This window comes from Stegostoma tigrinum, chromosome 5 (assembly GCF_030684315.1).
Source record: "Stegostoma tigrinum isolate sSteTig4 chromosome 5, sSteTig4.hap1, whole genome shotgun sequence".
Lineage (NCBI taxonomy): Eukaryota > Metazoa > Chordata > Chondrichthyes > Orectolobiformes > Stegostomatidae > Stegostoma > Stegostoma tigrinum.
Window position 1 is genome coordinate 257,266 of NC_081358.1, and position 14,161 is coordinate 271,426.

General features: G+C 45.7%; 1 protein-coding gene across 1 annotated transcript in view; it reads left to right on the plus strand.

Annotated features, from left to right (window-relative positions):
* Positions 1 to 9,782: 9,782 nt before the first annotated feature.
* LOC125452095 (eukaryotic translation initiation factor 3 subunit E) overlaps positions 9,783 to 14,161 on the plus strand; it is a 190,440-nt gene continuing 186,061 nt past the window's right edge. Inside the window, exons 1-2 of the mRNA XM_059645759.1 lie at positions 9,783 to 9,915; positions 13,489 to 13,606. Coding sequence (XP_059501742.1) covers positions 9,826 to 9,915; positions 13,489 to 13,606 — 208 coding nt within the window. The 5' untranslated portion in view covers positions 9,783 to 9,825. The remainder of the gene's footprint in view (positions 9,916 to 13,488; positions 13,607 to 14,161) is intronic.

The window sequence follows — 14,161 nt, forward strand, 5'->3', positions numbered from 1 at the left end:
GGCCTGGATAGAATGGACATGGAGAAGTTTCCATTAATACAAGAGACTAGGACCTGGAGGCACAGCCTCAGTGAAGGGACAACCTTTTTGAACTGAGATGAAGAGGAGTTCCTTCAGCCAGAGATTGATTGATTAAGTGATTGATTAGTTTATTGTCAAGTGTGCCAAAGCCCAGTGAAAAGCTTTGCTTACAAGCAGTAATAGTAATGTCACCACTCCACCAACCTCCGGATACAACGCATCATCCTCCGCTATCTACAATCCGACCCCACCACCCAAGATATTTTTCCATCCCCACCCCTGTCTGCTTTCCGGAGAGACCACTCTCTCCGTGACTCCCTTGTTCGCTCCACACTGCCCTCCAACCCCACCACATCCGGCACCTTCCCCTGCAACCGCAGGAAATGCTACACTTGCCCCCACACCTCCTCCCTCACCCCTATCCTAGGTCCCAAGATGACATTCCACATTAAGCAGAGGTTCACCTGTACATCTGCCAATGTGGTATACTGCATCCACTGTACCCGGTGTGGCTCCCTCTACCTTGGGGAAATCAAGCGAAAGCTTGGGGACCGCTTTGCAGAACACCTCCGCTCGGTTCGCAATAAACAACTACACCTCCCAGTCGCAAACCTTTTCCACTCCCCCTCCCATTCTTTAGATGACATGTCCATCATGGGCCTCCTGCAGTGCCACAATGATGCCACCCGAAGGTTGCAGGAACAGCAACTCATATTCCGCTTGGGAACCCTGCAGCCCAATGGTATCAATGTGGACTTCACCAGTTTCAAAATCTCCCCTTCCCCCACCGCATCCCAAAACCAGCCCAGTTCACCCCCTCCCCCCACTGCACCACATAACCAGCCCAGCTCTTCCCCTCCACCCACTGTATCCATAACCAGTCCAACCTGTCTCTTCCTCCCTAACCTGTTCTTCCTCTCACCCATCCCTTCCTCCCACCCCAAGCCGCACCTCCATCTCCTACCTACTAACCTTATCCCACCTCCTTGACTTGTCCGTCTTCCCTGGACTGACCTATCCCCTCCCTACCTCCCCACCTAAACTCTCCTCACCTATCTTCTTTTCTCTCCATCTTTGGTCCGCCTCCCTCTCTCTCCCTATTTATTCCAGAACCCTCACCCCATCCCCCTCTCTGATGAAGGGTCTAGGCCCGAAACGTCAGCTTTTGTGCTCCTGAGATGCTGCTGGGCCTGCTGTGTTCATCCAGCCTCACATTTTATTATATTCTATGCCAACTGTCTATTTCCTTCTGGTATCAGTGAATCATCCTCATTATCATAGTTGTATACTTCCTTTTTCCAATTAATTAATGTATCATATTTAATCTACTGCTTCTTTACAAAATCAATGAAACATCTGCAACTTGCATACAAGTGGTCAACTGCCTATATTAGGCAACAATGATCACTAACCCCCAAAAAACAACAATGATAAACTTCTTCACGTAGCTCCATGCCAATTATAGCTCAACGACTCAGCATCCACTTCTGATTATGTAAGAAATGGTGTTCCTTTTTAAAATCTATTTCTCATACACTAATTCCGATGAGTGCAAAACAAAATGTTTCAACTTCTAATCTCTATTTAGCAATGCTTAAGCTTTGTTGTTTTGATCTCGGATCAGACCTTCAATTTTTTGATGTCTTATGCTTTCTTGATAAAGTGCAAGATCCAGGAGAATTTACTAGAACATAGAACATAAAACAGAGAACATTACAGCACAGTACAGGCCCTTCGGCCCTCGATGTTGCCCCAACCTGTGAAACCAATCTGAAGCCCATCGAAGTTACTCTAATCCATTATCATCCATGTGTTTATCCAATGACCACTTAAATGCCCTTAAAGTTGGCGAGTTTACTATTGTTGCAGGCAGGGCATTCCACGCCCTTACTACTCTCTGAGTAAAGAACCTACCTCTGACATCTGTTCTGTCTCTGACACCCCTCAATTTAAAGCTATGTCCCCTTGTGCTAGCCATCACTATCTGAGGAAAAAGGCTGTCACTGTCCACCCTATCTAATCCTCCAAACATCTTGTATGTCTCTACTAAGTCACCTCTTAACCTTCTTCTCTCTAACGAAAACAGCCTCAAGTCCCTCAGCCTTTCCTCATAAGACCTTCCTCCCCTCCCCCCATACCAGGCAACATCCTGGTAAATCTCCTCTGCACCCTTTCCAATGTTTCCACATCCTTCCTATAATGTGGCGACCAGAACTGTGCCCAATACTCCAAGCACGGCCGCACCAGAGTTTTGCACAGCTGCAACATGATCTCTTGGCACCGAAACTCAATCCCTCTACCAATAAAACCTAACACACAGTACGCCTTCTTAACAACTCTATCAACCTGGGTGGCAACTTTCAGGGATCTATGCACGTGGACACCAAGATCTATCTGCTCATCCACACTACCAAGAATTTTACCATTAGCCCAGTACTCTCTATTCTTGTTACTCCTTCTGAAGTGAATCACCTCACACTTTTCCACATTAAACTCCATTTGCCACCTCTCAGTTCAGCTCTGCAGCTTATCTACGTCACTCTGTAACCTGCGACATCCTTCTGCACTATCCACAACTCCACCGAATTTAGTCATCCGCAAATTTACCAACTCATCCTTCTACGCCCTCATCCAGGTCAGTTATAAAATGACAAACAGCAGCGGTCCCAAAACAGACCCTTGCGGTACACTACTAGTAACTGAACTCCAGGATGAACATTTCCCATCAACCACCACCCTCTGTCTTCTTACAGCCAGCCAATTTCTGATCCAAACTGCTAATTCACCCTCAATCCCATGTCTCCATATTTTCTGCAATTGCCTACCATGGGGAACCTTATCAAAAGCTTTACTGAAATCCATATACACCACATCAACCACTTTACCCTCATCCACCTGTTTGGTCACCTTCTCAAAGAACTCAATAACATTTGTGAGGCATGACCTACCCTTCACAAAACTGTGTTGACTATCCTAATCAAATCATTCCTTTCTAGATGGATATAAATCCCATCACTTATAATCCTTTTCATCACTTTACCCACAACCGATGTAAGGCTCACTGGTCTGTAATTACCAGGATTGTCTCTACTCCCCTTCTTGAACAAGGGGACAACAGTTGCTATCCTCCAGTCTTCTGGCACTATTCCTGTAGACAATGACGACATAAAGATCAAGGTCAAAGACTCTGCATCTCCTCCCTAGCTTCCCAGAGAATCCTAGGATAGATCCCATCCGGCCCAGGGGACTTATCTATTTTCGCACTTTCCATAATTGCTAACACCTCCTCCTTATGAATCTCAATCACGTCTAGTCTAACAGCTTGTGCCTCAGTATTCTCCTCGACAACATTGTCTTTTTCCTGTGTGAATACTGACGAATAATATTCATTTAGCGCCTCTCCTATCTCTTCAGACTCCACGCACAACTTCCCACTCCTGTCCTTGACTGGCCCTAATGTTACTCGAGTCATTCTTTTATTCCTGACATGACTACAGAAAGCTTTGGGGTTTTCCTTTATCCTACCTGCCAAAGACTTCTCATGTCTCCTCCTGGCTCCTCTTCGCTCTCTCTTTACGTCCTTCCTGGCTAACTTGTAACTCTCCAGCGCCCTAACTGAGCTTTCACACATCATCTTTATATAAGCCTCCTTCTTCCTCTTGACAAGAGATTCAACTTCTTTAGTAAACCACGGTTCCCTCGCTCGACCACCTCCTCCCTGCCTGACAGGTACATACTTATCAAGGACATGGAGTAGCTGCCTAATCACTTCATAATTTCCCTACCCCTAGCTGTAACTCTTGCCCTGCGGGATATTACTAAGAGAATAAAGCCACAGAAGACCACCGTTTTGATCAAACAGCAATGAACCTTAGTGTAAAAAAGTTGAACAAGAGTAGAATATACCTGTACAAATAGATTTCTTTCACCAGAAATTTCCCAGTGTGTGTTGTGTGTAATAGAGCACCTGGTGTTCTATGTAAAAACATAGCTGGTATTGCCTTCAATCACCATCAAAGCTGTGGCTTCATTCACTGTACCTGCTGTTGGAAGTGGACTAACACCATAACTCAGGATACCTGTTGCCAAGGTAATGGGGTAGAAAACTGCTTATGTCGAAGGCTGAGGTGTGTTAGACTGCATTCTTCTCCAGGTGCCCCGTGACAACTGGTGTCAGCTGGATCTTCCTGGACTTGAAATAAATTCATCTGTTGGCTCTTTTTTATTTTCTTGCAGTTTGGTGACGACAGGAGAGAGTGCACCGTCTTTAGTAGGGAAGTAAAAATTCTGGATGTGTGAGTTTCTCAGTAGTATTTCGGATATGCTTTGTATTTGCAGTTGAATGCAGCAATGCCACAAACTCCTCTTGCTGGTGTAAACATCGTCCGATCAGGATTGTGTCAACACTGTCTTTCCTTTTAATTCATTTACAGGCATGAAGTTGTTGGCTACGCCAGCATTTATTGCCCTTCCTTAAGCATGATGACCAAATCTCTACTCTTGTAGATTCGAGCGGTGGGAGCGGTGAGAGCACGAGACAGGGTGCAGCCGGCAAGGTAAGGTTTTCTTTAGAAAAACTTACCTTGTGAGTTAGTGGCCTTCTTGCTTTCAGTGGTGGGAGTGGTGAGAGTGCGAACCAGGAAGCGAACTAATATATTCAGGCATTGGCTAAACGTGAAACACTACACATGTAGTGACTCCCAGCCATCCTCGTGTAACCAAAAAAAAAGACTTTGAGGAGGGTCGGTAAGATAAGATTTCTTTTTCTTTATTCTTTCGGCAATGCAGAGTAGAGGGATTTTTTTTCCTTTTTTGGCTTTTTCTTTGGCAGGAAGCTGTCAGAGGGAGGAAAGTATCAACAAATTTAATTAACTCATGATAATAAATTATATAAATTAATAAAGTAATTAACTATGTAGAAATGGCTGGACAGGTGATGTGCTGTAGCTGTATGATGTGGGAGCTGGCTGATCCCATTGTGAACTGCAGTGACCACATCTGCAGCAAGTGTTGGTTGCTTGAGGAACTTTGGCTCAGAGTTGATGAGCTGGAATCAGAGCTTCAAACACTGCTGCACATCTGGGAGGGGGAGAAGTACCTGGTTGATTTGCTCAGTGGGTAGTCACGCCTGGTAGATTAAATAATTCAGATTTGTTCAGTGGCCAGGGACAGCAGGGTGCAATTGTAAGCAAAGCAGGTAGAGGGATCCTGCAGTCAGGAACTGAGGAGCTTCAGCTCTTGACCTTGTCCAACAGGTACGAGGTACTTGTTCCCTGTGTGGATGAGGAAAAGGGCTGCAGTGAGGATGAGCCAACTGACCACTGCACTGTGGTATGGGAGGCCATTCAAGAAGGGAGAGCAAAAAGACAGGTGGTAGTTTAGGGGATTCTATAATTAGGGGGTTAGACAGTATCCTTTGTAAACAGGATCGAGAGTCCCGCATGGTGTGATGCCTGCCCGGGCCAGGGTAAGGGATATCTCTGACCGGCTTGAAAGGATATTGGAGTGGGAGGGGGAGGTTGTGTTATCTAGTTATTGTGGTCCACGCCAGAACAACACAGGCAAGATGAGGAAAGAAGACCTATTCAGAGATTATCATGAGCTCGGAACCAAATTAAAAGAACAGGTCCTCAAGGGTTATAATCTCCGGATTACTGCCTGAGTCATGTGCTAATTGGCATAGGGGTATGAAAACAAGGGAAGTAAACATGTGGCTAAGAGTGATGTGGGAAAGAGGGATTCCTTTTCATGGGGTACCGGCATGAGTATTCGAACAGGAGGGATCTGTACTGTTGGGTTGGTCTCCACTTGAACCGAGCTGGGACCCAGGTTCTCGCGAAAAGGGTAAATATGCTGGTCAACAGGCCCTTAAACTAGAAGGTGGGGGGTGGGTGCAAGGGAATGGTGAAACTTGCCCCGGTGGGAAACAAAGCGGCAGGTTAACATCTGTAGTGTTGAATACAACTAAGTGGAAAAATATGAAAGAAATGACAGGGAAAGAGAAATTAGGAGAGGTTATTAAAGTCTCCAGCACAGACACAAATAGGACAGAGTGTTTGGAAAAGGCTAGCAATCAAACACTGGAAAAATGGGTTAATACAGGACTAGAGGTGTTACATCTGAATGCACGCGGTATATGCAGTAAGGTAAATGAGCTTGTGGCACAGATTGAAACTGGCAGGTGTGACGTGGTAGGCATCACAGAGATGTGGCTGCAAGGGGATCAGGATTGGGAACTGAATATCCAAGGATATACATCCTATCAAAAAGATAGGCAGATGGGCCGAGGGGGTGGGGTTGCCTTATTAGTGAGAAATGAAATTAAATCAATAGGAAGAAATGATGTAGAGTCAGATGGTGTAGAATCTGTGTGGGTAGAATTGATGAGCTGCAAAAGGTAAAAAATAACATAGTTGGGGTGGTGTACAGGCCTCCAAACTGTAGTCATGAGCTAGGCGGCAGGATGCGCCAAGAGATAGAACAGGTGTTTAAGAAAGGCAAAGTCACAGTGATCATGGGGGAGTTCAATATGCAGGTGGACTGGGAAAATCATGTTGGTAGTGGATTGTGAGAAAAGGAGTTTGTGTGATATCAACGAGATGGCTTTTTGGGGCAGCTCATAGTGGAACCTGCAAGGGAGTAGGCAATACTGAATTTGGTATTGTGCAATGAGGCAGACTTGATAAGGGAGGTTATGGTAAAGGAAGCCTTTGGAGGCTGTGATCGTAAGATGATAGAATTTGCTTTGCAATTTGAGAGGGAGAAGATAGAATCAGAGGCAATGATATTACAGCTGAATAAAGGTGACTGCAAAGGTATCAGGGAGGAGCTGGGCAGAACTGACTGGAAGAGGAGCCGAGCATGAAAGACTATGGGACAGCAATAGCAGGAGTTTCTGGGAGTAATTAAGGAGATGCAGCAAAAATTCATCCCTGGGAAAAAGAAGCATGGTACAGGGAGGAGAAGGCAACCATGGCTGCCTAAGGAAGTCAGGAATAGCATTAAAGCAAAAGAGAAAGCATATAACGTGGTGAAGAACAGTGGGAAACCAGAGGAATGGGAAGCTTACAAAGACCAACAGAGGGTAACAAAAAAAGAAATAAGGAGGGAGAAGATTAAATAAGAGGGTAAGTTAGCCAGTAATATAAATGAAGGCTGTAAGAGATTCTTTAGGTATATAGAGGGCAAAAGAGAGGCAAAAGTGGACATTGGACCATTGAAAAATAATGGTGGTGTGATGGTAGTGGGTACAAGGAAATGGCTGAGGAACTGAATAATTACTTCACGTCAGTCTTCACGGTGGAAGACATAATGACTGACTGTAAAATCTGTACTTGTTGAAAAAATACAATGTATCTGGAAATTCAAATTCACCCCATGGAAGTGTGTGTGTGTGTGTGTGTGTGTGTGCGCGTTTTTGTGAGAGAGGGGGAGAGAGAGTGGGTGGGGGGTGTGGAGACAGAGAGTGTGTGTGTGTGTGTGTATGTGTGTGTGTGTGTGTGTGTTTGTGAGAGAGAGTGGAGGGGGAGAGAGTGTGCGTGGGGGGTGAAGACAGAGAGCGAGAATACGTGCGTGTGTGTGTGCATGTGCATGTGTGCGTCTGTTTTGTGTGTGTGTGTGTGTGTGTGTGTGTGTGTGAGACTGTGAGAGAGAGTCGGGGGAAGAGAGTGTGCATGGGGGGGTGAAGAGAGAGAGAGAGTACGTGTGTGTGTGTGTGTGTGTGTGTGTGTGTGTGAGCGTGTGTGTATATGTATGCATGTGTGTGAGTGTGTATTGTGGTGGTGTCATCTGTAGTCAACCTTGGGGGATGTTTAGCCAAAGATCCAAGGCTGAATGTCCTTGACCGCTGAAGTGTTCCCTGACTGAGAGGGAACATTCCTGCCTGGTGAATGTTGCACAGTATCCATTCCTCTGTTGTCTTATTGTCTGAACGGTTTTGCCACCATCCCTTGCCTCGGGGCATTCTCGCCTGCAGCGAATGAGATGGACAATGTTGGCCCAGTCACATGAGTATCTGTCATGTACGTGGTGGGTGATGTTCCCACGTGCGATGGTTGTGTCCATGTCGATGATCTGACATGTCTTACAGACGTTGCCATGACACGGTTGGATAGTGCTGTGGTCAATGTTGTCCTGAAGGCTGGTAATTTGCTGTGAACTATGGTCTGTGTAAGGTCTGATGGGTGATTGAAGGCAAGAAGTGGAGGCGTGGGGAAGATCTTGACGAGGTGTTCATCATCATCAAATACCATTGGGCTGCAGGGTTCCCAAGTGGAATATGAGTTGCCGTTCCTGCAATCTTCGGGTGGCATCATTATGGCACTGCAGGAGGCACAGGATGGACATGTCGTCTAAGGAATGGAAGGGGGAGTTGAAATGGTTCGTGACTAGGAGGTGCAGTTGTTTATTGCGAACCAAGCGGAGGTGTTCTGCAAAGCGGTCCCCAAGCCTCCACCTGGTTTCCTTGATGTAGAGGCGGCCACACTGGGTACAGTGGATACAGTATACCACATTGGTGGATGTGCAGGTGAACCTCTGTTTGATGTGGAACATCTTCTTGGGGTCTGGGATGGGGGCGAGGGGGAAAGTGTAGGTGCAGGTGTAGCACTTCCTGCAGTTGCAGGGAAAAGTACCAGGTGTGGTGGGGTTGGAGGAGAGTTTGGAGCAGACAAGGGAGTCACAGAGAGAGTGGTCCCTCCGGAAAGCAGATAAGGGTGGGGAGGAAAAAATGTCTTTGGTGATGGGGTCGGATTGCAGATGGCAGAAGTGTTGGAGGATGGTGTGTTCGATTCAGAGGTTGATGGGGTGGTATGTCAGGAGGAGGGGGATCTGGTTTTGTTGTTATTGCGGTGAGGTCGTGTGAGGGATGAGTTGTGGGAAACGCGGGAGACAGGGTTGAGGGCGTTTTCATCCACTGAGGGGGGGATGTTGCGGTCCTTGTAGAACGAGGACATTTGGGATGTACGGGAGTGGAATGCCTCATCCTGGGAGCAGGTGCGGCGGAGGCGAAGGAATTAGGAATGGGGATGGCATTTTTGCAGGAAGGTGGGTGGGAGGAGGTGTATTCTAGGTAGCTGTGGGAGTTGGTGGGCTTGAATTGGATATTGCTTTCCAGGTGGTTGCCAGAGATGGAAACAGAGAGGTCCAGGAAGGAGAGAGAGGTATCAGAGATTGTCCAGGTGAACTTAAGGTTGGTGTGGAAGGTGTTGGTGAAGTGGATGAACTGTTCGAGCTCCTCATGGGAACACGAGGTGGCGCTGATACAGTCATTGATGTAACGGAGGAAGAGGTGGGGTTTAGGGCCAGCAAAGCGATGGAAGAGGGATTCTTCAACTTTTTCTTGTGGATGGTTTGGGAGATGATGGTTTGGTGCTCGGGGGTGGGGTCATGATCGAGGGGACAGTAGGAGGTTGCGTCAGAGAGTTGGCATCTGGCTTCAGCAATGTAGAGGTCCGTGCGCCACACGACAACTGCAGCTCCTTTGTCCGCGGGTTTTATGGTTGGGTTGGGGTTGGAGCAGAGGACTGCCCATTCTGCGGGGCAGCGGTTGGAGTGGGTGAGAGGTTGAGGCGGTTGATGTCTCGACGGCAGTTAGAGATGAAGAGGTCGAGGGAGGTTAGGAGGCCTGGGGGTAGTGTCCTGGAAGAGCGGGGTAAAAGTTTTTCCTCTCGAGCAGTATTAGATTGACAGGGGAAGGGCGGGGTTTTACTAATGGGCGGGGCCTGGCGCTCGATGGGCGGGGCCGTGCCTGGCACAAGTCGCTGTCAATAAAGTTGCTTCCGTTTGAATTTTCCTTTTGCCAAAATGGCGGATTACGATCTAACGATGCGAATCGCTAATTTCCTGGACCGGCACCTGGTCTTCCCGCTGCTTGAGTTCCTGTCAGTTAAAGAGGTAAAGTCTCCGATCACCTCCCCCCGCGAGTCCGGTAACGGTACCAGAGCGGAGCTCGAGGCTTCTCAGGACCCTGCACGTGAAACAGGCCCAGGGCCAGGCCTAGCCCTGAGTGAGGAGCCCGCCCCCGGCACTACGCTATGTTGAGGGTGCGGAGTCCTGATGCCCACACCGGAGATAACAAAGTGTGGAGCTGGATGAACACAGCAGGCCAAGCAGCATCTCAGGAGCACAAAAGCTGACGTTTCGGGCCTAGACCCTTCAGAAGGGGTCAGCTTTTGTGCTCCTGAGATGCTGCTTGGCCTGCTGTGTTCATCCAGCTTCACACTTTGTTGTCCCGGATTCTCCAGTATCTGCAGTTCCCAGTATCTCTCTCCCACACCGGAGCATCTGGCTTTACCGATCGCCTTTCGCGCTTTTCTGCGTTCCCTCGTCACGAGATGCCCGTGGTCAGATGACCAAAAATTTGTTCAAGTGAATGCAGTAATGCATGCGAATAAGTTATAGGCGGGAGAGGGAATTTCTGACCTTAGCTGAAGGTCTAACCATCGCTTGGCTTTCGCAGTTTCCCAAGATCAGCAAGCGACTTGCTTCCGTTCCAGTTTGATGTGTTCTGACATGGCTGATAAACGCAATGCACGACCTGCCGGGACAATGCCACACGCTGAGCAGGTCAAGTTTCGAGATTTCTGTGCATCTACTCTGATGCCTCAACTTTGCTTCTCCAAGTTTTCGACGATATCTTTTGAGTGAAACTTCTTTTTTTGATTCATCACAAGCTGGGCACTCCCTTGACTTAGTGGGGATTTTTGGTTTTTTTTCAAGGATGCTCTGAGGATATCTTTAAAACATTTCCCTGTCCTCCTTGGAGTGTTGTAAGACTGTGTTTTTGAGTGAAATGGCTTTGTGAGTCTGGTGAGTGATATGACCTGCCCAGCAGAGAGCTGGCTTTTGACTGATTCGTGCCTTGATGCTGGATCAGGAATGAATCCTGCTGTTGGGCCAGTTTTCTTACTACTGGCTTTGTAGGGTTTTGCAAAGGCGTCACAGATGGATAGTATGTCTCCTGTACTTTGAGGTGCCTGCTTTATTTTGTCCTATCTCTGATATAAGTCAGAGTGTGGAGGTCATCACCCAGGAAATCACCAAGGTTTCGCCATCAATGGTGGAATAATGATGATTGGGGATATCAGAGGCCCAAATTAGAGAAGAGAAGAGATCTTGGACGGTCGTGGAGTTGAAGACAATTATAGCGATAAGGAGAGTAAGATCCTGTGGAGACATCCTATAAACAAGGATAAAAATTTTAACGTTGAGTTGTTGCTTGATTAGGAAGCAGAAGGTGAGCAAGTACTGGAATGATAGACCAAATTCAGATTAGACCATGGGCATCAGAGTTTTGGATGACTTTAAATTATATTGATGTTGGAAAGTGGAGAGTGACTGGGAGTGTTTTGGAGTAGTCAAGTCTGGATGAAAAGAAGACATGGATGAAGCTTGAGCATGATTTAGCAGCATGTGAGCTGAGGGAGTTATGTTACAGAAGTAGAAATAGGAGGTTTGTAGTGATGGTTTAAACATGAGGCTGGAAACTTGAATGCAGGTCAAAAATTGCAAGCAGACTGGTCTAATTTCAGATTTTTGACAAGAAGAGTGACTGTAGACTGAAAATTGGCTTCACTTTGTCTGGTATATAATTATGTATTGTGAGACATTTAACGCAGTTTTGAATGTATGCTGGGATCCTTGGTTGTAGTATTTTCAATATTTATTTTTTTTATTTTCAATATTTATTTTTAATTTCAAACAGTAGCCTCTGTCCTAACTGATTGAAGAGTCAACAAGGCACTGCCAGTTTTAGGGTTGTACTTCTCTGCTTACAAATTCTGCGCCTCATACATTCTCTCTCACCCTACGCCTGGAGGAGGAACTGAGCTCCGAAAGTTACATTTTCAAATAAACCTGTTCAACAATAACCTGGTGTCGTGTGATTTTTGACATTATTTTTAATTTGAAAAGTATCCCCAAAAGTCTTTGGATGTTGTGGATTGGTTGACATTTTTATGATGGCAAATCATAGAGTTGTGTAAGTACTACCAGCAAAAGCACATGGAGTAAATGTGGCTATATGAGTTTGAGTTCCACATCAGAGACAGGTAACAAAATGTTGGAGGTGGGGTTGAGGAATAGAAGGATCTAATCCTGTTCTCAAAGTTCCATAGCAGTAACTATAAAATAGGTCACAGCTACAGGAAAAAAAATCATAAATCCTCAAAAGTGATGGGGCAAATTGATGAGGTATAAGAATACCTTAAGTGGTTTATTTGGCTTTTAAAATAGGAACAGTGAATGCAAAACTAAAGAAAAAAGCAATAACAACAAAAACACTTAAAGCACTGGTTCGACCTTGGTCAAGTTATTGTGTAGAATTCGGAGTGCTGCATGTTGACAAAAGTGTCAAGACTCTTGGAGAGGTCACAGAAGATTTAATCAGATGATGGCATTAATGGAGAGTTAAGTACTGTATGTAGGGAAATGGAAGAAGCTACCATTGATCTCCTTTGAGCAGAGAAAATTGAGGCAAGAGCAGGCCTATCTAATACTCAGCGTTTTCCCACATGCATTGAGTGCTTGTATGCTGTCTGACTGGTAAAGATCTCAATGGCCCTGTTTTATCTCCCATCTCACCCCAGACAAATCACTTGTCCCATGGCAAGAACCGGGACTTTTGTTTTGCTGTTTGTAATGACAGATGCCTTGCTCCTTCTTTTCTGACTTTCTTAACCTGTAGGCACATCAGTCAGTTTTACTGTACCAACAGTTGCCTACCTAAATCCAACTCTGATAACTGAATTTGTGCTTCTTCATGCACTGTTGATTGTGTGGCCTTTCAGGGAAGTTAGTGATAAATTTTGATACTGTTGTGTATAGATTCTGGATTGATAAATCGGTAATAGTGATGGCTGGATGCAGTGACTGACCAGTGATAAGAACTGAACATAGTACATCATCAATCGATTGGTCAGAACTGAAAACACTTCTTGAGCTGTGGACTGATCTGATCTGAACCCACTGATTGGTATGTGCTCTGATCAGAACCATGCACAGATACAAGCTGTGATCCTCACAGAACTGAGCATGGCACTCCTCTGTGGTCTGACCAGAACTGGGTGCAGTGCTCAAGCTGTTGTCTGACCAGCATACCATGTGAAATTTGAGAAGATTTGTAGCTCAAGTTGAGGTTGTGGATGTGAGTTTGCTCGCTGAGCTGGAAGGTTAGTTTTCAGACGTTTTGTCACCTTTCTAGGTAACATCAGTGAGCCTCCGATGAAGTGCTGCTGTTATGACATCAGCAACACAGGAAATGACATCACCAACCCAAGGAAACCGAAACATATATAAACGGAAAGCGGGACATAACACCAGCACTTCTCGGAGGCTCACTGATGATGTTACCTAGAATGGTGACAAAACGTCTGAAAACTAACCTTCCAGCTCAGCGAACAAACTCACATCCATACCATGTGAAGTTTGAAAAATTCTTTAAAAAGATTTGATGCATTTTATTTACAGATTTACAATGAAAAGGAACTCCTCCAAGGGAAACTGGATCTTCTTAGTGACACTAATATGGTTGACTTTGCTATGGATGTGTACAAGAACCTATACCCTGATAAAGAAATTCCACAAGGTTAGTTGTATGCAATATAGTTGAATATGATTTGGCATGTAGAATGTAAAATCTTCACAATTCAGACAGTGAAAACATTCATTATCTGGCCTGTAGAAATATACTTTTATGGAATTGTAGATTTTATTCCACAAAGCTAGTGTTTAGATAAGACATATGCTTCTCAACTGCAACTTTGTAGTTCTAGGAAAAATAAATAGCTAATATACAATTGCATGATGAACGGAGTATATTTTAATGCCACTTATCTAGTGGAATGCTGTAGACTGCTGCACTTGCAGCAGGTATTTTTCAGTTAGAGAAGGAATAGTAAGTATGTGAGCTGCAGGTTTGGGAAAGGAGACTGTGTGTGCTGTGGCAGACCTTGGAGTTGACTGTAACTGAACAGTTCTGTATTGGAGTTAGCACGCAAAAGTGTGCGTGTCAGACATCCTGAAGGCCGATGTCAAGCAGCCAGATTTCTTTTCCGTCAACAAGTAGTTGATCTATGATGCCCCCATGAACCTCGCAGCAACAACGTCCTCCATTCCTGGCATGTTTTTCTCCAGGAATACC